The 24,780-nt window shown below is 40.4% G+C and overlaps 1 protein-coding gene across 8 annotated transcripts in view; it reads left to right on the top strand.

Moving 5' to 3' along the window:
* Positions 1 to 24,780, top strand: part of kiaa0930 (uncharacterized protein KIAA0930 homolog) — a 93,321-nt gene that overhangs the window by 41,802 nt on the left and 26,739 nt on the right. For all 8 annotated transcript variants that reach the window (XR_007264049.1, XR_007264047.1, XR_007264048.1 and 5 more), the window contains exons 2-5: positions 7,451 to 7,599; positions 14,176 to 14,280; positions 19,091 to 19,168; positions 22,783 to 22,884. Coding sequence is in view for 2 of the 8 variants with exons in the window: in XM_048607491.1 (XP_048463448.1) it covers positions 7,451 to 7,599; positions 14,176 to 14,280; positions 19,091 to 19,168; positions 22,783 to 22,884 (434 nt within the window). In the remaining 6 variants the exon portion in view is untranslated. The remainder of the gene's footprint in view (positions 1 to 7,450; positions 7,600 to 14,175; positions 14,281 to 19,090; positions 19,169 to 22,782; positions 22,885 to 24,780) is intronic.

Below are 24,780 nucleotides of genomic sequence, written 5' to 3'. Positions count from 1 at the left end.
GGTATCAATGTGGATTTCACAAGTTTCAAAATCTCCCCTCCCCCTACAGCATCCCAAAACCAGTCCAGCTCGTCCCTGCCTCCCTAACGTGTTCTTCCTCCCACCTATCCCCTCCTCCCACCTCAAGCCGTACCTCCAGCTCCTACCGACCAACCTCATCCCGCCCCCTTGACCTGTCCGTCCTCCCTGGACTGACCTATCCCCTTCCTAACTCCCCACCTACGCTCACCTTTACTGGCTCCATCCCCGCCTCTTCGACCTGTTTGTTTCCTCTCCACCTATCCTCTCCTCTATCCATCTTCTATCTGCCTCCCACTCTCTCCCTATTTATTTCAGAACCCCCTTCCCCTCCCCCTTTTCTGATGAAGGGTCTAGGCCCGAAACGTCAGCCTCTCTGCTCCTATAATGCTGCTTGGCCTGCTGTGTTCATCCAGCCCTGCACCTTGTTGTCTCGGATTCTCCAGCATCTGCAGTTCCTACTATCTCTGCTACTATTTATGGCTTGTTTGTTTGTTAATTTTCCATTAATATGCACGTGTAAACTATCCTCTTCTGTGCAACTTTGACAGATTAGGGGCATATCATAACTTCTGACAATTCCAGTATATGTAATTGCATTTTAGTTGTTTTTTTTTTAAATTCTGATGTTTGGACTCCACTTTGAATGTGAGCTCATGCCCGTGTTCGCACTCTCGCTCAAGATGTGTGAGGGAGCAAATATTAAATTTGTGCAGCATGGGATCACCTGCCTTTGAAACATTTTGCACTAAGGTCATAAGAGCACTTATGTAAATACGAGATAAAGAATTATTAGCCAAGAGTTTTATGATTCCTAGGACCGAAGTTACTCTTCTATGAGTGGCTGATGGTTGATGTAAGTTTGCCACCGACAGGATATTTTACATTTTCATGATGTAAAAAACTGAGTGTGAATATCATGATATTGAAGAATCCAACAGACATTTATGACAACTAACTATTATATAAAAATGTTACATTCATTGGATATATAATTGTTTGGGCTAATATTAAGCTACAGGTTTCCAGCAGAGGAGAATATTTCCAGTATGTCATGCTTCAGGTGATCAGAGATGAGATGAAGCATGAAATCTCTTTACGTTCAGGTCACGGACAATGATGCATTGATATTGTGAGCATGTTTCTTAAAGTTATACTGACCATAATACAAAACAACAAAGATCAGAGACTTCCACCCATTGACTGGAGGAGAAGCAATCACAAACAATAGATAACACCCTAAGGTTTCTCACTGCAAGCGAAATCTTCTAGATTTTGGAATCTGTTGGAAGAAAATGGCAACTAAATAACAAAACAGTGACTGACGATCTTGGATATGGGTTGCAGTATTTTACTTCTCTGCGTTCCCTTACCCAAACTCTATCTTTATATTCAAGTGGCCCTAATCTTCATTATGTAATGATCAGAAGGATGTGGGTGCATTGATAGTTAGTGAAGTTCCCACAATGGCCCAGTTGGATTGTTTGTTTCTACAGAATGTCATTTTGTTGCTCTTCTCAGCTGTAGAAACTGTGCAGTAGCTCATCAGTCACCAAACTTTATTGTTTTCTGCTCCTGGAAGTTTCGGTGTTCGTGCTTGATGACCAGAAATAGCAGTGGAGTTTCGACATTCTGTTGATTTATTACTTCCGGTTTTTTTTTTTGTCTCCTGCAAGAAGTAACTCGGCTTTAATATAATATTGTTTTGCATGTTTAAGTTGGCTTGACACACAAAAGGACTGTCCCTCATTTTGCAGGTATTCAATATATGATACAAATCTACTCGAATGCAAATTTGGAGCTCATTAATACCAAGTAACAGTTTTGCAATTTACAGCCCTCTGAGTTAATGGCTCTTTATAGTTGCTAAGGTTCAATTTTTTGGACTAATAAAACACTAAAAATAACCTTTTTAACACCTCTAGGTTAAATTGTATTGAACCAAATACAAAATATGCTAAATAACTGAATTTTATTTTGTATTGTTTAATTTTTATACCTTTTAAATGCATATTTTTTGGGTTGGTGCAATAACATGACATCGCCAAGGCCATTCCTGCATCCTGTAGTGACATGGAATCTTTGCGCCTCTTGAAGGTGCTCAACAAGAGAATTCTTGCCTTCATATTATGTGCAAAGTTCAGGCATTAATCACTGCTGCAGGCTAGGTCAATATCTAACTTTTGATCGCTGATTTATCAAGGACTCGGAAGGCTGGATGGCCTTGGATGGTGAACACTGGTTTTGTAAAACCATCAAACCAGTTCTGAGGAAGGGTCACTGGACCTGAAACGTTAACTGTGCTTTCTCTCACAGATGCTGCCAGACCTGCTGAGACTTCCCAGCAATTTCTGTTTTTGTGTCAGATTTCCAGCATCCACAGTTCTCAGTTTTTTTTTAAACCAGTCCCATAGTTACTGAAATTGCACATTTGAGTCAGCATATTATCGTATTTAATTTTAGAGGCAGTGCATTTTTAGGAGGTGTATTATGAAATTTAATTTGCATGTGTTCCTGTTATCATTGGTGAAGAAAGCCAATGTGTACAATAAATGAATGACAAGCCAGTAATGCTTCCTAACATGGCAAGCTTCCATCGTGTTCAGAGCAGTCCTCGTGTATAATATGTTGATTAAGCTATTTTAGGATTTCGATCAGGGATGGAAGTCAGAGCACAATCCTGTCGAACTGGTATAGATATATCTCCCTCCAAAAGCTAGTGGTGAATTCTTTATCTCCATACAGGCTATGGGCCATTAGTAGAATGGATGAAGTCCAGAGCCATTACTTTCTGCCACACCTTCTCTTGAGCTTTATTCCCCATTTGTTAATCCATTACTCAATGATATGTAATACCCTTACTAGTATCGAGTCTCTTCCCACCATCCCACCACCACCACCAAAACGTCTCTTTCACAAGTACCAAATTCCAGGCATTTCGCACTGTTTTACATTATTAGGGAGGCTATGGCTTAGTGGTATTGTCGCTATACTGTTAGTCCAGAGACCCAGGTAGTGTTCTGGGGGGCCTGGGTTTGAAGCCTGCCATGGCAGATGGTGGAATTTAAATTCAGTTTAAAAAATCTGGAAGTAAGTGTCTAGTGATGACCACGAAGTCATTGTCGATTGTTGGAAAAACCCATCTGCTTTCCTAAGGGAAGGAAACTGCCATCCTTACCTGCTCTGGCCTATGTGTGACTCCAGATCCACAGTAATGTGGTTGATTATTAACTGCCCTCTGGGCAATTAGGGATAGGCAAGTCTTGCCATTGATGCCCTCATCCCATGAATTTATTTTATTAAAATTTTCTAGAATGCGCTCTATCTGGACCTTGAAGAATGGTGGATCTTGACCTTGAGGACTATTGATCCTGCTTCTGATCTGTGGATATTCTCTACTGGAGAATAATTTGACCTCCTGGTTATCCTTCGTAGAGGATGTTGTTAACAGTCCTTTACCCTCTAATCTCCCAGAATTTTCCTTTGGAAAGGCAGTTGCTCTGAAGTAAGTGCTTTCTTCCTTGCAATATCCTGGATTTCCAGACCAGGCAATCTCTGTCTAATTGGAAGATGGTTTGGGTTTTTTAAACAGTATCCTGGATAATTAGGCAGGTTTTGTCGTCTTGACCATGTCCTGAATCGGTGACACTGGTCTGGTTCCCATGGAGTCAGATGCATCTTACCTCCTAGAGGAGTTTCTCAGGCTGAAAGTCTTCAGGTGCCTCATGACTGTTCGACTGGTGAAGAAAACTTTTTCAGATTCTCGGTGTTGTTCCTGCAAGGTTATTGCTCACTTAGCACTATCCCTGTCTCTCTGGCATTGACTCTTCTGTTTTAGAAGGCAGAGGATGGAACATTTCTAACAGTTCTATGAGATTTGTGACTTCCTTCTAAGTTGATATTAACCAGCATAAGTGACCTCACTGGATTCTTTCTTCTGTTTGGATTCCACTGTGAACCTGGGAAAGTCTATGAAATCATCTTCTGGTTGTCCTTTGATGTGTAGGTCAATAACAAATTGTTTTTGGAGGAGGGTTTGGACAGCTGTTTGCCTCTGGACCAGTTGTTCTCTGGGAGGATTGTAATCCCTTCCAACTCTCTTCATGAAAGTAGAGACCTGCGTGAAGGCTGTGAAGTGAAACTGGTTGATTGTGAACCATGCATTTTGAACAGTTGTGCATGGTATTATAGTATAACTTGGGGTGTTAACATGCTGCAGACAGTTACTTCAGCTACACCATGCAGTCTTATTTCTGTGAGCTTTAACATCGGTTTCTCCAGCTATGGTAACTAGTTTGATAGGACTGTAACATTTGTTCCTGTGTGAATTACAAGGTAACAGGGAAGAGTCATATTGGACTCAGTCTTAACCATTTCTCTCTCAAGGCCTGCTGAATTTCTCCGTCATCTTTTCTTCTTTCAGATTTCCATCATTTGTAGTGTTTTGCTTTAATCAAAATCAACAGGACCTCCCCCGATGTAGAAATATTCTGCCTCCTCTGGCTCATCAGGATTGGTCAGTTCCCCTAGGAATGCCTGTGGTATCTTTTTCTAATGATCTTTACTGAAGACAGTGAATGTTCTTTTGTGTTGACCTCTGAGTGACCATCAGTACTTGTTGCTCTGCAATAGGGCCCCACATCTGCATGTCATTTGGAAGAGGCATATAATTTTTCAAATGTAGTAATCCTTAATGATGGCTGGATATGGTCTGTGTCTGAGGCCTTGTCCTGCAGCGCTGATTCTAGTCATTTGCATCAGATGTTTAACTATTTTTCTCTGTAGGCTTGTCACGTGCCCTTCTTTAACATGCATACCTTTATTAAGTGAATAGACTCTGTTACCCTTTTTGAGGTATGGTTTGTATTCTCTGCATATGCCTGGGTGTTACTAGCTTCTGCATCAAGCACATTTTGATTAGCTTTCTCCCATGTTCCAATTTGTTCTTAAGTCAATTATCAAAACCTTTTAAGATGGCTTCAGAAGTGTCTGTACGCTTTGAAGTTTTGGGGAATAACATCCATAATTGGAATATAATAATTGAATAGAATAGTGTATGAACCTAATCAGCATCATGCTTTGCGTTTAATTTTGAAACAATGCTGTTGCTAAGAACCTTCTGACTCCATGAAGTCCAGTCTAGTGTTCTGTGTAGTCTATCACTGACATTTTAATCTGCCAGGAAGTGGTATATCTTTTTCTATTTCTTATTAATGTGCTGATTAATCTTATTACAGTAAAGATTTTTTAAGTCTGTACAATTTCCATATTGATTCAAATCTGTTATTTTTTCAGCTTGGATTCCTGTTTTAATCAGTGCTCTTTTAAATTGAATGAATGTCAAATTTGCATAGACACTGTGCCACAGCAATTTTGCAGTATGTTCTTTACTTGCCAGTCTTTTTACTTTTTTTTACACTATTTACCTCTTTTAAAAGCTTTAAATTGTGTTACTGGCTGTTTTGTAGTAAGTCATGGTTTTGATTTTTAAGAATCTGTTTGTAATACTATATCTCTGCACTGATATACTGAGTTTTACCATGTTTTTTAATGATCAAAATAGTGGCTGCCTGCTTCCTAGGGTTTATACATCTTCTGCAGCTAAGACGGAGTTTTCCTGCTTTGTGCTGGGTAAAATGGATGAATTCCTACCAAGGTGGTCTAAAACACCAAGTACTTTCTTCTACACAAATATTACCATATAGTTCTCTGGTTGCAGCCTTTATAATTCTTCCCACTGAAATCGCTGCTTAATTACTGAGTTCGCATCTATTTGAGTCTTAACTTTTCCTGACTTTTCTTCTTCTGCTAGACTCCTTTACCAGATGCCTTTTGAATTTCCTTATTGTCAGCCTTAATAAATTCTGAAGACCTTTTATTCTGTAATCCTGTTCTACATTTCTTTTTGGAACCTTTGACTGTGGTGCCTAATGTCGATGGTATTTGTGCTCATTCTGAGAGATGGTACTCTCTTATGCTTCCTTATCTTACCTTTTTGGTCTTTGCACTATATTTGATAAAGTTATTTCCTTATACCATGGGGCTCCCTAACTTTACTACTAAAACTCTCTGCTACTCTTTTAAACATCCTCCTTCACTAAGACCTCTGTCTCATTAATGTAGCTAGCATTTCTCCCTTTTTCTGACCCACTCTCTTGCCCTAGTACTTCAGTTTCTGAATACAGTTTTAACTTCGAAGTATTTAGCTTGTCCTTTTTTTGATGTTTTCTACGGCTGTTAGTGTCTGTCTGTCGGTTAGGTGCTGAAATGTAATTACCCATCATACTAAGGCAGTATTACTTTTTAAAATGATAAACCTGTACACTTCCAATATTTTTTTTCGTCCAGATCTCCTCGTATTGGCAGTCAGATCTACAGCACTGCAGATCTATGTGGTATTTTTCCAAATGACCGCACCTGCTTACCTTTTGTGGAATTTGCCTCTACCAATATGTGGTACTAGGCCAGGGTTGCTTGAGTTAGTTTGTTGCCAACAATGCTCACTATCTAGTAAACAGATGCTATACCATTGTAGAATATCTGCAGTGAGACTGTGCCATATGGGCTGTTCCCTGGGAGACACACCAAGCCAAATATCAACCGTGCCTGGAGAACCGTCAACTTTGTGAAAGGCACTGTTTGGTCTGCCCAAAACTTGTGGATCTTCCAGAACAAGGAGTTGACCCTGACCAAGTGTTGCAAACTGGCAAATTCCAAGGTCCAGGACTACGTGCTGATGGACACACTAAAGCTTGGGGCAGCTGCCGCCAAGGTGTAGTGGGGAAAAACTTCTGTCTGAGGTCTTACTGCTGAAGTTAAATGGGGTCCGTTCAGTTATTGGACCCTCCTAGTGCCTCATGCATGTAAACATAGTCCTAACTTTCTCCAAACAAACCAATGCTTGTTTGTTTTCTTGATATACTATTGAACAGAACCAAACTGCATTTATGACTGTGTGAAAATCTACAGAAGAGGCACTTTTTTTAAGATAAGAAGGTTTATTACATAATGGCAATAAATAAAACTACATTTGGTCAGACACAATTACTGAGACCTTGGAGAGCTGGTACCTATACATGTACATATTCCCCTAAAATCTAGAGTAGCACTTGTCTATAGTAAGACTGGATCCACCCATTCTACTGATGTCAAAATACAACACTAATATGAGCCACTTCAGAACCATTAGCTTGCACAACAAATCTTTGTTTATCCTTGTTTAAACAATGCAAACTAGTCATGGACCTTTTGGTTGGTTTTGCCCGCTACATTGAAAAGTTTGATAACCATGTATTCTATATAGCTAACAGCATTTTGGGGATGGGAACGAAGAGTTTAGACTGCTATTGGCAGAGGTTAATAACAAAATATGTTGGTTAAACTTGCTTTTTTCATGTTAGAGTTCCACTTAGACAATTTATTTGCTTACTAGGCTGTTTCAAAGATGATCGTATTGTCTTTTGGACCTGGATGTTTTCAACTTACTTCATGGAGAAATGGGCCTCAAGACAAGATGATATGTTGTTCTACGTACGTCGCAAGCTGACCTTTGTTGGCCCAGACAGCAGTGATGGAAAGCAGGTAGGCACAGGCAATGAGTAAATTAAAGATGTTTTGTGTTCATTAGTTCATGCCTTGTTTTTCTGAGCTTTCAAATGACTTGCTGTTAATTGGACTTTCAAATCTTTTTGGCTTCCTCTTTCAGTTTTGCATAATTGTTCCAACATTGTTACTTGAATAGATATCAAGTAAGAGATAACAAGGTGTAGAGCTGGATGAACACGGCAGGCTGAGCAGCAAGGCTGAGATTTCTGAAGAAGGGTCTAGGCCTGAAACGTCAGCTTTCCTGCTCCTCTGATGCTGCTTGGCCTGCTGTGTTCATCCAGCTCTACACCTTGTTATCTCAGATTCTCCAGCATCTGCAGTTCCTACGATCTCTGAAAAGATATCAAGTAAGGAAAGGTTAAATAGAGAACTTGCTAGGAAGTCTTTTCCTTGTGTACAATTTTTGGATTTGATCAATTTAACCTCCTTGTGAAATTAAAACGTTTCAATAACCTTTATAGGGAAAGAAGCTGTTACATTTTGTTTCGAAATATTCAGTTTAGTAGTTAGTTCACTTGGGGTTGGAGTCATTATGATGACGTGTACTTTTGGTGCCTACTGCAAAGGAATAGAATATAAAAAATGGGAAGATTCACAGCAGTTGTACATAGCCTGGGGCTTCTAGTTCAGAACAGGGACAGTACCTGTGGGAGTACAAGATTTTCAATTCAGTTTAGTTTAAGTTGTTTAAATGATGTGTCCACCCTCTTCTGTTTGGCAGAAAGCCAGTAGGAATGTCACATGCAGACTAGGGTTCAGCAGCAAGCTCCAATGTGTGAGCTCCACCCAGCTCCCTGCACTAGATACCCTACAGTCAGATCAGTCCAGACCTTGTTGAAAGATGGGCTATACATGGAGCAATATGGCTCTATTCTTGCATTGCTGTCCTAAGCTAAAGTCAAACTGGAAGGTCCCAGACTTGCTCTTCCTTGGAGCTCCTCGTTGATAAAGATCAAATCACCTTATTATATTCACTATCGTCAATGAATATCCTAAAGACTTAAGAGAAAAAGCTGTCTTCTTTTTACTCTGAGCACATTTTTAGTTTGTTTGGTAGAAGTAACACATTATAAACTAAAATAAATTGGACAGGACAATTCGGTTATATTTGACCATTGTTTGAGGTTTCTTTGCTTAGCTGATCATTTTGTTAAAATGAACAAAAGCTGTTTCCTTTCTCTTGTGATATTTCAGCAGAATGCCTGAGTAGCATTTCAGCAACTGCACATTATTTCCACTCCAGCTGAAATTTTCTGAGGCTGCAATTGAAAGTAAGCTGCTTAATGAGTATTAGATGGAGGAAAACCCTAATCCGACACCAGGCAGGCATTTCAAAGCTGTGCAACTTGTACAACTCTGGTCAGTTATATTTTCCTGGGAGAATTTCACAGCAAATGAATTGCTCTGGTTTTCTTTGCACGCTTAGTTTCCTCTCCTGTTGTCTTTTTTAAAAAAAAAAATGGTTCTTCCAGAATGATGTTCACTTTCAAAGCTTAATCAACAATCTTGAGACACTCCTTAGCACTCATATTTCTGATCTAGCTTCTGATCGACAGTCTTATGTATTTTTGTGGCTTTTGTATCAAATTCTGTCCGCTTACATCTCTGAAACGCGTTAGGATGTTTTACTATCTTAAAGCTGCTCTATAAACCTATCTTGTAGCTATAAATAACTCCCGTACCCTGGCAGAATTGCAGATTTACAAAAGCTTCAGTCAACCAACAGGATAAGGAAACTGACACTGCCTGGCATCTAGACTGCAGCGTATTTAAATGTAGCAGCATCCTTAATAACTCAAATGCAGCTCACACATGGCTGCTGCCTCTGTTCCATTTTTCTTTTGAGTGGAGCCAACTTGATGAGCTGAATTGCTTTTTTAAAATATGCTTTGCTTCTGTTATTGGGGTCTTGGAAGTAAGCACAGTGATGTGGTTAGCGTACCTAATGATCTTATGTTGTGATCATATCTGACAGTACAGGCTCATTACTCGCAAAGGAATATTGCTCAACTCCCCACCACCATCAAGAAATGATATTCTTGTAGTCATCCCAACGATGACTGAGTCCCCTATCCTCCTGTTATTCACTGAAAGATGACTGCTAATTGTGCTGTGTTCTTACTTTTGAAAAATCAGTAATTTCTGAAAATTCCAGGACAAGCCTGACAGATTGAAACACAGTACATCGATCAGATTGCCAATGCATGGAAACACTGTATTGCTTTGGAAATGCTAAAACCTTTTAGTCTAATGTGATTTTTTAAGAATTGCGTTCACTTAAGTTTATTGAGCCTTAAAGTAGAGCGGTTATCCCTCCTCTTCCCCCCTCAATTGAATTTGATGGCAACAACCCAAAGAGACTGAAGCAAATTGCAAGGTGAGTTGGAGCTAGAGGTATCAGCATGCAACACTGTGGCATATGCAACACAGAACAGCAAAACAGAACAATTTCAATTTATTATGGGATTTTATTCTGGAAGATGGAAAAGGCTTAGTAATTTGGGGTTGTGTCATGAAAAAAAAAGCTCCAGGGTGGTTTCTAGTCTCTTGCAACTCTACACCCCTACCACTCAGAACAGATTTTTACACCATGAATTTTTTTTTTTTTTTTTTGCTTTTTTTTTGTTGTATACAAAGCGTTATTACAGGTACAGCATCTATGACATAATGAGATTCCCCTGCTGCCCAAATTGTTTAGGCACAACCAGACAGCAAACAAAATTAAATTTAGGGACAATCCTTTTTCCACACGGCTTCCTTATGGCGTGCACCCACACAATAAAAGCAAATTATTCAGCTGGACGGAGAATTCGACTCTGGTAATTGCCTAGGGATTATGTGCACCTGAATAATTATTCATGAGCTGTACTGTGGGCCTGGCTACATTCTCTGTTACAGATTTTAATTAGTTCTATGTTGAATTGTAATTATTTAGCACTAGACAACATGTTTGTTTCTGAGTAACTGTATTCAAACTTCAAATACAAATAATATGCTGAAAGATTTTTTTTTAATCAACTTTTTTTCCCTACCAAATTATTTTCAGCTTGAAGCAAATGGTTGGTCAATTTCTTTTGGTTATTAGTCTTGCTGATTTAACAGATCCAGTACATTATTTTTAAGCAAAAGGAATATCAAAACATCAATTGACATCAACTGGATGACACGGTGGCTCAGTGGTTAGCACTGTTGCCTCACAGCAGCAGGGACCCAGATTCAATTCCACCTTCAGGTGACTGTCTGTGTGGAGTTTGCACATTCTCCGTGTCTGTGTGGGTTTCCTTCAAGTGCTCAGGTTTCCTCCCACAGTCCAAAGATGTGCAGGCTAGGTGGATTGGCCATGCTAAATTGCCTGTAGTGTTCAGGGATGTGTATATTAGGTGGGTTATAGGGGGATGGGTCTGGGTTGGTGTGGACTTGTTGGGCCGAAGGGCCTGTTTCTACACTGTAGGGATTCTGTGATCTATGTTGGCTCCACATACCAGCTGTATCAAAACTGGGGCAGGAGTTTAAACTGGTACTGAGGAGATTTCAGTGTTATGAAATTTGTAGGGTAACTAGATAAACTCCAATATAACTGATGATTATTAAGTGATATTCAAATCTTGAAATCTAATTGCTTTCAAGAAAATATAGCACAGCAGGTGATGTGTAGAGTGTGAGGTCCAGTGATTACCTGCATTACCCCATAGCATCCACATCAGCAGCTCAGCGTTGTTGAGCTGGAGTCATAATTTCAGACATTGCAATGCATCATGGAGGGGGTCTAGATATCGGGAGGTATTGTTCCAGGAGGCGTTCACACCCCTTAGGCTAGTTACTTCTGATTTAGTTTGTGGCTGGAGCGATTGAATAGTTTGCATAGATTACTTTGTCAAGCCATGCAGTGAGGTATTTCTAGAAAGAATCATTAGAGCAATGATGATAGATAGATCTGAAAATATAAACATTTATTCCAGATTTATTCTGGTGCTTTGTTGTCTCAACATCCTGCTGTACACTGGAGCAGGGAGACCTCCAGTTGTGGAGGCAGAAGCTTCAAATAATGAGTTTTTTTTTAATGGAATGACGCTCTTTGGGCCAATATGTGCACACCAATCATTAAACACCCATCCATTCTAATCTTGTTTACTGGCACTTGGCTCATAGCCTTGTATGCTATAGCACTTCAAGTGTTCATCCAAATGGTTCTTGAATGACTTGAGGGTTCTTACCTCAACCACCCTTTTAGGCAGTGAGTTTCAGATATTTCCTTAAATCCTCTGAACTTTCTGCTCCTTCCCTTTTTTAAAAAACTGTGCCCCCTGATGCTAAGGGGAAACAGTTCTCCCTATCTGTCCTGTCTATGCCCCTCAGAACTTTGTACACCTTAATCAGATTTCCCCACCTCCTGCCACCCCTAGCCCCTCCCAGCCCTTAGCCTTACTGTTATGGAGTCATAGAACTGTACAGCATGGAAACAAGACCCTTCAGTCCAACTCATCCATAAATAAATCTAGTCCCAATTGCCAGCATTTGGCCCATATCCCTCTATTCATATACCCATCCAGATGCCTTTAAATGTTCTAGTCTCCCTTCATGGTTGAATCACTCCAGCCCAGGCAACATTCTGGTGAATTTCTTCTACATTCTCTCTCTAGTGCAATCACACCTTTCTGTAGTGTGGCGACCAGGACTGCACACAGTTCTCCAGCTGTGGCCTAACCAGCATTACATACAGCTTTATCATCATTATATTTTCACTCTTGTATTCCATGCCTTGATGAATAAAGGGAAGTATCACATCTGCCTCCTTTGCCCCCTTTCTGTTTTGCTGCCTTCAAGGATCTAATAACATGCACATCAAGGTCCCTTTGATCTTCTGTGCTTCCTATGGTCCAGCGATTCAATGTGTTCTTCCAAAATGCATCACCTCTCTCTTTTCAGAATTAAATTCCATTTCCACTGTTCAGCCCATCTGACCACCCCATCTTTATTGTCCTGTAGTCTAATTCTTCCCTCCTCACTATTTAACACACCACCAATTTCTGTCAACAACAAATTTGTTAATCATACCCGTTACATTCATGTATAAATCAGTAATATACACAATAAACAGCCCACCAGACAGGCTTCCAGACAGAAAAGCTCCTTCCCACCATTAGCCTCTGCTTCCTGCCACAAAGCCAATGTTGGATCCAATTTGCCAAATTGCCCTGGATCCCATGGGCTCTTACCTTCTTAACTAGTCAACCATAGGAGACCTTGTCAAAAGCCTTACTTGAAGTCCACATAGACCACTGCACTACCCTTATCTGAGCACCCAGTCACTTCCTTTAAAAAAAAAATGCAATGAAAATTATATAGTGTAACTCGCATACTCCAGCGTCAATGTATGTTCTCACCAAAGTGCAAGTTACATTCTGACTGAAGTATTTGTCCATGATCAGTATTAAAATGTGCTCATCCCAATAAAGTATTTGCAATAAACAAACAGTATCATTTCAAAAAAGTAGAATGAGTTCCCAAAATCAGCTGAACAATGGGACAAGATAATACAAAACTGACTGATCCTGTGACAGGAATGACACACCATCAAAATTAACTTGATCTCCTTCCCTGTTTAGAAACAGAAAGCCCACTAGCATTGATTTTTTTTTTCACGTAACACTGGGGATGGATTTTTTTTGTCACATTCATAAGTGGCATGTGTGTAACAAAAGCATCAGTGTATACAGAGAATATAATAGTTTTGTACTGTCCCTAGAGAAAAGGTGAGCAGAATAACTCCATACCTTTTTGTGTGATGATAAAACATGACTCTAAGGGATCCAATCTATTTCAATGTAAGCGAAAAAAAAAAAATTATAAAGCCATAATCCAGATTCTGGACTGTTGGAGCTAGGTATGCCTGGATGAAATTATTTCATGGTGAAACTATAGTTTTGTTTTTGATTAAAACAGTTGAAATGAGAAGTTAAAACAGCAGTTCTTTCTTTTCTTTTACGTGTCTTGTTATCAGCCTGTCAATTGATGCAACTTCTTTGTAATAACTATTCATAATCTTAAAGACCTTGTCAGGCCTTCAGTTTCACAAACCGAGTGGGTAGAGGGAGACTTAACTTCAGGCTTCTCTGCGTAGCTATATTTGACCACCCTTAACATATACTGGGCAGTTTCTGCACAGTCATTCCACAGTTATTACATCTCTGCTCTCGTGGAATATTAAAAAAAGTCTCTATTCTGTACAGCAAGGCCGATCCCTTTTAAAAATTTTACCACATTATACTGAGTCTCCTTTTCCTATTATGGTTGAAGTGTCTTATGTGATACTATATATTATCTGTCATACGTCCATATTCCCACAGCTCCAGCTTTTGCAACCACTGTCACAATTTTCTGTAAGTTCCATCAATTTGGAAACATCAGTGGGAAACCCAGAATGCTATGTTTTTTTTAAAAACTGATTCTCTAAATTACCATAAATCAGTATCTTGGCTGATCTGGATGACTCCAGTTTGGGAAATATTAAGTGAGTTTTTTTGGTTTTGCCCTCTCCTGTTGTGTTGTCAGGTTGAAGTTGAAGTTTACCGCCGAGATTCCAAGAAGCTGCCTGGCCTTGGTGATCCAGACATTGACTGGGAGGAAAGCGTTTACCTGAATCTGGTTTTACAAAAGGTACAGTGAGCCTGGATACTTCGTGAACGGTCACTCTCCATCTTGATGTGCCATACCTGATTTTGTTTCAAACTCATGACCACCAGGATCCTATGGGTTTCAATGGTCTGACAGGATGTTTATTCTTATCTTTACAACTCTGCAATTGTCAGTTGATTACATTTTCTTTTAAATGCATTTCACTACTGGTTTTCTGCTTTTAATCTCAGTTGACTAAATGCTGTATTTAATTCAGGGAAGCAGACAAGATATATAACTAACTTGGTCTGTACCAAGTGAGCTGTCTTCAACGTGGTTGACAATGTAGACGGGGTCACCAGCGATTCTAAAATTGGTGAATTTGGTCTAGGAAGAGGAAAGTCAACCAGGGTTGACCCACCTTGAAGTAGCATAGTGAGCAACAGCTTTAAAAGGAACTAATAGCTGTTAAGCATGTTGGGATGTCCTGGGGATCTGAGAGGGTAAGATCGGGTTTCTCCTTTTCATGATCAGTGTCTGGTGACTCCTGCTAAGTGTGTGCATATGGGACCTTACATTTGAGACTTGCTTGACTTAATCCATCTAGTTGAACAGCTCAATAACGCTTCATTTTATAGTCTTGTACTAGAAGCTGTTTTGTTTACTAACACGATAAATGAGAAGGAAGATCTTTAGCACGAAATAAGTACCTTTCTATATCACTTTCAGTTCCATAGGACCAAGTCAACAACAATGTAAATGTAGTCATTGCACCCAAATTCTTTTTTTGCTGCTTTGATTTTCTTGTAGTTTGAATTTCCCAAATCTTTAGCAGTTTTTATATCACACTAATTGCACCTCAACTAGAGCACCCTCTAGTGACCGTTCAGTTTTCAATTATGAATCTTATTCACTGGCTATAAACCACAGGAGGAGGGGGAATTTGGTGACTGAAAACCTGAGCAAACAGAACATGCAATAGTCCACGTCTGTCAACAAACAGGTGGAAGGATTGTGAAATGAACAGTGCATGATCTGTCAAATCAGAATGAGTGAATTCAATGCTAAGATCAGGTTGAGAAAGAAGATAGTGGAAGAGAAACATTGTTTCTCCTTTATACAATTTTGAAAGAAAGTTGCAATTTGAAATCTCCAATAACAGCTAAAATCTGAATGAGGCTCAACACTAGTGTTAATTTCAGTGCTAAAGAAGTGATTTGACAATAGTTAACACATCACATCAAAACAATATTTGGATTGAAAAGGCAATACAACATTCTGTGGTGAGTTTAGTCTGTGTGCAGGGGCAGCAACCTCAGTGCAAGGTAATCAGAGATGCCATTCTTGTCAAGCTAACAGCAAAGCAGTGCAACTCTTGACAATGATTTTTGAATTCCCATGTTCAACAGGCGACACAGTGGCTCAGTGTTTAGCACTGCTGCCTCACAGCAGCAGGGACTTGGGTTTGATTCCACCTTCAGGCGACTGTTTGGAGTCACGTTCTCCCTATGTCTGCATGGGTTTCCTCCGAGTGCCTCTGGTTTTCTCCCACAGTCCAAAGATATGCAGGCTAGCTGGATTGGCCATGCTAAGTTGCCCATAGTGTCCAGGGATGCGTAGATTAGGTGGGGTACAGGGGAAGGGTAGGGGATGGGTCTGGGTGGAATGCTGTGAGGGTCGGTGTGGACTTGATGGGCTGAAGGGCCTGTTCCCGCACTGTAAGGATTCTATGATTCCGTGAACTGTGCATCCGCTGTCACCTAAGTTGCAACATTGTATATGTATAGTTGCTAACACCATTTACCTTTCTTATTTTAACAATAAATTGTAGGCTGTTTTTCAGCAAAGAAAGGCTTAGGTAACTTTTGAAAGATCTTTTCCAGTTAATCCCATAGCTCTTTCCCATAGTCCTGTAAATGCTTCCTTGTTAAATATATCCAATTTCTTTTCAAAAGCTACAATCAAATCTTCTGCTAGCACCCTTTCAGACAGTGCATTATACATTACAATAATGCATTACTTTTTTGACCCAGTTCTTATTACCATATTCTGGCTTTCTGTTAATTGTCATATTCTGGCGGTTGATCCTCCTACCAGTGAAATAGCTTTCTTCGTTTATTCTCAAAATCCTTCACGATTTGAAAACTTGAATTAAATCTCTCCTTAACCTTCTCTGCTTTAAGCAGAGCGGTCCCAATTTCTCCCAGATTTTCTTGGGATGAGGGGCTTGGCTCTATTTTTATATCACTGCCCTCAATTAATATTTTTAAAAATGTATTTTAATCAAGATTTTATTTTCTTTTTAATCCCACAAGGGTTCACAGGAACTTGTGGTTTGTGTGGTGATGGGTATCTCCTCTATTATCATCATCAAGAGATTGTATATTAGTTAGAAAGCCTGAAAAGTGGTGAATGAATCCTGTTCACAATAAACCAGCACTATATTTTTCATAGGAGGGTTTATTCTAATTAGAGTTCAGGTACACAATAGTGATGGAGAACTTTGGCTTACATAGTGTAGCTTAACAGGTATAAGGCTTGATCACCAGTTCACTGGTTTTTGAATTCAACCAGTGAGAAATGGTGAAATTGGATTTGTGTAACCTGTCAATTTGTAGAAGTACAAAGCTCACATTTCTCTCTATTACAGAATGTGTAGTGATGTGTGCAGGCCATCTCTGCAGTCTGGCCTACGTGTGAGTCTTTATACTACTAGGGATGACTTGACAGTGTTACCACATTTCCATCTCTAACAACACTTCTGAAGCTGAACACCATCCAGGATGATAGAGTATCCCATCCACCACCAATAAAGTGGCAGCAATCAGCATCTTTTAAACCTGTGACCTCTACCTTCCAATGAGAAAATCTCCATGAGAACAGCACATCTCTGCAGGAGTTCCTCAGGGTAATGTCCTCAGCCAAACCACTTTCAGCTGCTTCAATGATCACTTCCCCTCCATAACTGTCAGAAGTGGGAATCTTCAGCACCATTTGCAACTCTTAAGAAACTGAAGCAGTTCATGTCCAAATGCAGCAATACCTTGATCTTATCAAAGCTTGGATTGATCAGTTGCGAGTCACTTTCATGCCATACAAATGTCTGGCGATGATCCTCTTCAACAAGAGAGAATCGAACCCGTTGACAGTCAATAATGTTTTCATCACAGAATCCCCCACTGTCAGCATCCTGGGTATTTATCATTGACTAGAAGTTGAACTGGGCTATATATAGTGGCTACAAGAGCAGGTCAGAGACTAGGAACCATGCAGTGAATAAGCCACTTCCTGACTCTCCAAATCCTGTCGACCATTTCCAAGGCACAAGTCAGGAGTGTGATGGAATACTCCCCACTTGCCTGCGTGAGTGCTCCAACACCATCCAGCAGTCCACTTGACTGGCACCACATCCCTCAACCACCAATGCTCAGTAACAGCAGTGCATACTATCTACAATATGCACCGCAGAAATTCATCAAGGATCCTTAGACAGCAATTTCCAAACCCATCCAGAAGGACATGGGTAACAGATACGTGGGAATACCACCCCCTGCAATCCCGCTCTAAGCCATTCACCATCCCGACTTAGAAGTATATCACCATTCCTCCACTGTTGCTTGGTCAAAATCCTGAAATTCCCTCCTTGACGTGCTATGGATCGACTGACAGCATATTGACTGCTCACCACCTTCGCCTCCGTGGCAACTAAGGACAGACCCAACCAGCATCTCCCATATCCCAGGAATGAATGAATTGAATGAGGAAAACAAACCCCACTACCTGCTGCCCCTCCAAGCTGTACACTGCCCTGCCTTGGAATTATATCACTGCTCGCTCACTAGTGCTGTTTCCAATCTTGGAATTGCCTCCCTACTTACACTGTGTGTTCACGCCTACACCTCAAGGGCTGAGGTAGCTCCCTTCTCAAGAACACTTGCAGATGGGAAATATCTACTGGCCTAGCCAGAAAATGCCCACATCCTATGGACATGTAAGCAGATACAGGAGTCGGGGGGAAAATATAGTTTTTCAGCCACACACCCAGAACTATCAAAATTGCAGCTTATTAAAATTAAAACATTAACTGGGAGGAAAATACTTACTGAACTTCATTTTTTTTTTTGAAATCTGGTGAATTGATTTATTTTACTTTGGTAATTTCTGTTAGCAGACCTTTTGATTTTTCTGAAATGTTTTGGTTAATTTTGAAGTTATTCCCTCTTTTTCAATGATGACTTGGTGAGAGTTACAAATATGACATTTGAATATTTTAAACCCTGTCCCTGATCCTATAGGAGGACAAATTCATCACAAGCTATTTCTTCTCTGATACTATTACCAACTGTTTGATTTCAGTGCACATTGTGGATTCAGGAATTGCTGCTGAATCTTCAACAATACGTCTCATAAGTCAATCTCTGTCTGCCTCCTACCAGTCAGAACATCAGCAAATAGATTCATCTTTACAATTTATTTAGGTCAGGGAAGGGAACAGTAGGTACCTGGATGATTCTGGTAAGATTACATACTGCTGCAGTACTGTCTTACCAAACCAAAAGCTTTAAACGTTGGTCTGTACTGAATTAGTTGTTAGTCAGGTCACCAATGGGGTATTTGCAATGATGCTCATTCTACTATGGAGTGGGAAAATATTAGCCATCCCATGCCTCACTTATATCCAGCATCAATTGCTAAGAAATACACAGATGTGGATATCTGGTGAAAGCAAGATGGGGTCTTGATTGTGATGCATCACAATGTTGAACAGCTTTTCAGTGCTGTTTTGATTCATATGCAAATATTAACAAGAAGCTGCAAAATTGTCGTAAAACCTGTGCTTTTCTATCTGTAGCTGGAATATGTAGTAACGTGTGCAGTGTGCACACGGTCAGATGGAGGAGACATTCACATTCATAAGAAAAAGTCACAGGTGAGTGACCAACTCCATTTTTCATGGCAAGGTAAGGGGATATGGCAACTTAAGTGGTCTTAAGTTTCTTTGTAAAAGTTTTGCTGAAAAGACATGTCCGAGTTCAAGCTGCCTATAAATAGATACAAACCTAAGGCTTAGATTTCAAGTTTAGCAGCAGAGTTATGTTATTCGCCACTGATCTCAGAATACTGTTCACAGATCTAGCAAGCTTTTTCCTGATATCGGTTTAGTTCTGGTACAAGCTACAGGATATCTCTGACATTCAGCAGCCCTGCTGTCATCAAATACATTAAACAGAATATTGAAGAATTCTAACAGACCCTGAGTTTATGTTCCCATCTTGAATCTTGCCATGGCAGATGATGAAATTTGGATTTTAAAAAATTTGGAATTAAAACATTATCCTAATGCCAACCGTATAACCACCATTGATTATAGTTTAAATAAAAACTCATCTGGTTCACTAATAACCTTTTTAGGGAAGCAAATTGGCCATCTTTACCTGGTCTGGCCCACAGGTGACTTCAGACCATCGGCAGTGTGGTTTATTCTTGACTAACCTTAGAAATGGCCTAGCAATGCTCTCTATTGTAATAAATTTCTACAAAGCCTAAAGAAAACCATGAATTGGACCATCTGGCAAGAACAAAGGCAAATGTAGCCATTTTTTCATCGCTCTTACCAACAACCGGGGCCTTGTGCCAGAATTGAGTGAGCAGTCCCTTAGACTAGCCAAGCGTCAATGTTCCTGACACTACCACCATCAAAGGCAGCAGCAGTGGTTTATGGTCAACAGGGAATTAAGTCCTGAACATTGATCAGGTGCCATAAAACTTCAAACATGGGTAAGGAAACCTGCTGATCGTCACCTACTGCTTCCTCTCAGCTGATGAACCGGTGCTCCTCCACGTTGAACGCTAATTGGAAGAAGCACAGGGTGGGGCATGAGTGCAGATATATTCTGGGTGGAGGACTTGATTGTCAAGTGTGGTTCAATAACACCATTACTGACCAAACTGGCTGAGACCTAAAGGACACAGCTGCTGGACTGGGTTCCGCACAAGTGGTGAGGGAACCAACAAGAGGGGAAAAAACCTACTTGACCTTGTCTTTGCCAGTCTACTTGTTGCACATCTGCGACACTATTGGTACTGACTACCACAAAGTCCTTTTTTTTTGTTTTGGAGATGAATTCCCACATTCACCTTAAGGATATTCTCCTTGTGCGCCAAATGGGACAGACTTCAAACTGATCTAGCAACTCAAAACTGGAAATCTGAGGTGTTGTAAGCCATCAGCAGCAGAATTGCACTTGATCACAAATTGTAACGCCATGCCCAGCATGTCCTACACTCTACCGTTCCATCAAGCTGGACAATTAACACTGTACAATGAAGAGTGCATGACAGCATGTCAGGAGCAGCCCCAGACATACCTAAAGGTGGTGTTAAATCAGGTGAAGCTACGATACAGGACTACTTGAGTCCCACGCAGCATTAGCAGCATGCAAAAAGATCTCAACCAACGGATCAGACCTAAGTTCTGCAGTCCTGCTACATCCGCTTAGGAATGATGAAGAACAATGAAACAATTCACTGGAAGAGGCTCCGCAAATATCCCCATCCCCATCCTCATCGACAGGGGAGCCCAGCACATCAGTGCAAAAGACAAGACTGAGACATTTGTAAAAAATCGTCAGCAGAGTGCTGAGTAGATGATCCATAATCAGACTTCTCCAGATGTCCCAGCATCTCAGATGCCAGTCTTCTGATTCACTTCACATGGTATCAAAGATTTAGTGACCGTGTTGGATACTGCAAAGATTGAGCCCTGACAACGTTCCAGCAAATAAGGATCATGGGGATCTCTCTATCTCCTGGTTGGAGTCATACCTGGCACAAAGGAAGATGGTTGTGGTGTGGAGGTCAGCTATCCAGTACCAGGGCATCTCTGCGGGAGTTCTTCAGAGTAGTGTCTTAGGCCCAACAATCTTCAGCTGCTTTATCAATGACCTACCTTCTGGAAGCGGGCGCTGTTGCTGATTGTGTAGCCATATTCCACACCATTTGCGACTCCTCAGATATGCAGTCCATGTCCAAATGCAGCAAAACCTGACTTGGGCTGACAAGTGGCAATTAACATTCACACCACACAAGTGCCAGGCAATGACGATCTCCAGGAAGGGAGAATCTGACCATTGCCCCCTTGATGTTCAATGACATTACCATCGTTGCACTTCCCCACCCCCAAAATCTTGTGGGTGACCTCTGACCAGAGACTGAACTGGACGTGCCATGTAAATTGTGTGGTTACAAGAACAGAAGAATGTAGGAATCTTGTAACTCACCTCCTGACTCTCCAGAGCCTGTCCAACATCTACAAGGCACAAGTCAAGACTACAATGGAATACACTCCACATGCCTGGTAGAGTGCAGCTCCAACAATACTTAAGCAGTTTGATCTTCTAGGTCAAAGAGCCCACTTGATTGTCACCATATCTACCACCGTCAACATTCACTCCCTTCATCACCGCACAGTCACAGCAGTATGTGCCATCTACAAGATGCATTGGCAGTAATTCACCAAGGCTCTATTGACAATACCTACAAACCTGTAATCCCAAGCATCCAGAAGGATAAGGACAGCAGATTCATGAGAACACCACCACTTGCCATTCCTCTCTAAATTATACACCGTTATGACTTTCAAGTACATTTCTTCACTGTCACTGCGTCAAATGCTGGAACTCCCTTCCTTCTTAATAGCACTAGGTCCTTAGTGTACCTAGTTCCCAGAAATACTACAACTCAGGTAGGCAGCTCACTGCCATCTTAATTGCAATTATGATGGGCAGTAAATGGAGGTTTTGCAAGCAAGGACAATGTGGCATGAACAAATAAAGGAAACATGTATTTATATCATGATATCAATGTCCAGAACATTATCCACCAAGGTTGGCCTTAATCAGAGGTAAAACTTGAGATGGATTTTTTTTTTTTTTTTTTTGCTTCAACCAGTTTTAATTTAAAACTGAGCTAGTGTTCCCCGATCACCAATATAAGAGTCAGCTCAGTACCAATAATTAACATGTCTACGTGGAATTGGTGCATTAAAGTGAACGCCAGAGCATACTATTACTTTTGCTTGTACTCACGCATATACATCTCTTGAATTTTGGCCTTGTTTTAATCCTTTCCAGGCAAGTTTAAATCTATTATTTCCTTACCCAACTTCCTCACTACTAATCAAATAATCAATCCTGCCAGTGCACTGGGAAACGAAAGCCATATTAGCTGCTGTAGGCTGAATGGGCAAGTTGGCAATTATTGGGCAAGAGGATTTTCAATGGGTTAAGTTGCTGGCTGTGGCTTCAGCCTGCTTGCTAATGGTGAACAGTGTCAACACTAGGTTCTGCTGAATACTCATTACCTTCTAAAGTACGACAGTGAATATCAGCAATAGTTCAGTTTCTGTAAAAGAGTGCAAGTTTTATTTTCTGAATTGTCCTGCAAAGTTCTTAGCTATGGTAATATTTAAGTTGTACTGGGGTGCTGTGCTTTCACCTGTTGAAATCAAAATCATTTTCCTGTTGCTTTTGCTTTTTGAAACAGCAAGTATTTGCTTCCCCAAGTAAGCATCCAATGGATAGTAAAGGAGAGGAATCCAAAATCAGTTATCCAAACATCTTCTTCATGATTGACAGCTTTGAAGAGGTAATCTCTTTTTCTGTTATTCTCTGGAAGGCCTTGAGAGGAAATCTGTACATTTAGATGGTGTTTAGGACATTGTTACCATGTCCAGCAATTGGATTTTTATCAGCAATGATGTTTACCTTTGATCTCGTGATCCAAATGGTCAAATTCTTGAAACTATAGTTGCTTGTAAAAATTCAGGCTCCTTCCTCAATAACTGTTTTTCACCTTCAGCAAAATGTGTTTATGTTTGAAGTGTACTGGCTTGTGTTACACGCACACATATCATTAAATCAATGGTCAGGTATTTGCGTCCGGGAACTGGTGTCAATAAACAAAAATATTAATAAAATGCCTTTGTTTGGAATAGTCAATACAAAAAGACCCAAAGTTTACCTATTGTAACTTGAAGAAATCTGAATCTTCACCATTTGCCCTTCACCCTGTGATGTAAAATTGCTTGTGATTAAGCAGTGCCTTGATTTTTAGAATTTTCACAATTACAAAAACAAAGTCCTGAGGTTGCTGGAAATTTGAAATAATAGACAGAAAATGCTGTAAATGCCCAGGACGTCTGGCAGCATCTGTGGAGAGAAACAGAGTTAGTTACTCATTCATCAGAGCTCCTAATGCAATGACATGACGGGAACTGTTTGTCTCCCAACAGGTTTGGCAGCTTCTGTCAAGTATTTCCAGCATTTTCTGTTTTCATTTGAACATTCTTGTTTTCGAATTCCTGCTGATGTGTGTAATGTCCTCCACTCACGGAGACCTCTGTTGCTCTCCAATTCCAGCCTCTTGCAGCTTGCAGTTTTAATTGTTGCACTCGTTGGTTGTGCTGTCAGCTGCTAAGGCCTCTTATGCCCTGTGATTTCCTCAAACTTCTGCGCCTTTCTTTTCACCTTTTAAGATCCTGTTTAAAATCTGCCTCTTTGACAAGACTATTGGTCCTCACTGTAACGCTGCCTGATGTGGCTTGACATCAACTTTTGTTTCATAATGTCCCTCAGTGTTAAAATGACAACATATACAAGTTGGCGCTCTTAGTGGAAATGAGAATAGAGAGAGGAACTGAGAAAAAGGAGGTGTAATGCACTTATGTGAATCATTGGTGCAGGGAGTGGGGAGGGAGTGTTAAGAGAAATAAACACCATGACCGGAACCAAATTATTAAAGAATTGCACAGTGGAATTGATTGGTTAGAGATGGGCATATCTTGAGGTCACTTAGCCATTCATTATTGTTGGAAGAATCCCTTGATTAACAGCTTGGAAGGTTGAGGCTTGATAAATCTTTTCAGGCTCTCTCAATGTTACAAAAAGAAATCAGTAACTGAGTTGCTTTATTAACTTTTCTTAAAAAAAAAAAAAAAAGTTTTCCTTGGTTTTAATCTAATTTCCTCTACATGAACACAGTGTTTTGCTTGACTTCATTCAGTCCTGTTTTCCTAAGTGTCAACCAGGAAGGAACACTCTGAAACATGTCTTTCTCTGCTGATTTTCTACCCCCACCCTGAAGTGTTGTGTGTTGAGCAGCTTGGCTAATTAGTTGCACAGTTCACAAGCCTTGGCACTGCCAGTTGCACAGCATTAGTTGATCGGCTCAGTTGACCCAGAAAGAACACCTTTGCTTGTTCCAACTCTAATTGGAACACCAAAAATTGCACTATGTAATAGAATTAATTATCACTGTAGATACTAAATAAAAACTGAAAGAACTGCAGATGCTGTAAATCAGAAACAAAAACAGAAATTGCTGGTAAAGCTCAGCAGGTCTGGCAGCAACTGTGGAGAGAATACAGTTGACATTTTGGGTCGAGTGACTATTCCACAGAACTGGTTCTGAGGAGTCCTGAGGAAGGGGTCACTCAACCTGAAATGTTAACTCTGATTTCTCTTCACAGTTGCTGCCAGACCT

Source organism: Rhincodon typus, chromosome 18 (assembly GCF_021869965.1).
Source record: "Rhincodon typus isolate 14 chromosome 18, sRhiTyp1.1, whole genome shotgun sequence".
In the NCBI taxonomy this organism is placed as follows: domain Eukaryota; kingdom Metazoa; phylum Chordata; class Chondrichthyes; order Orectolobiformes; family Rhincodontidae; genus Rhincodon; species Rhincodon typus.
Note: the sequence above shows the minus strand (reverse complement) of the source record. Positions and strands in the feature narration are given on the sequence as shown.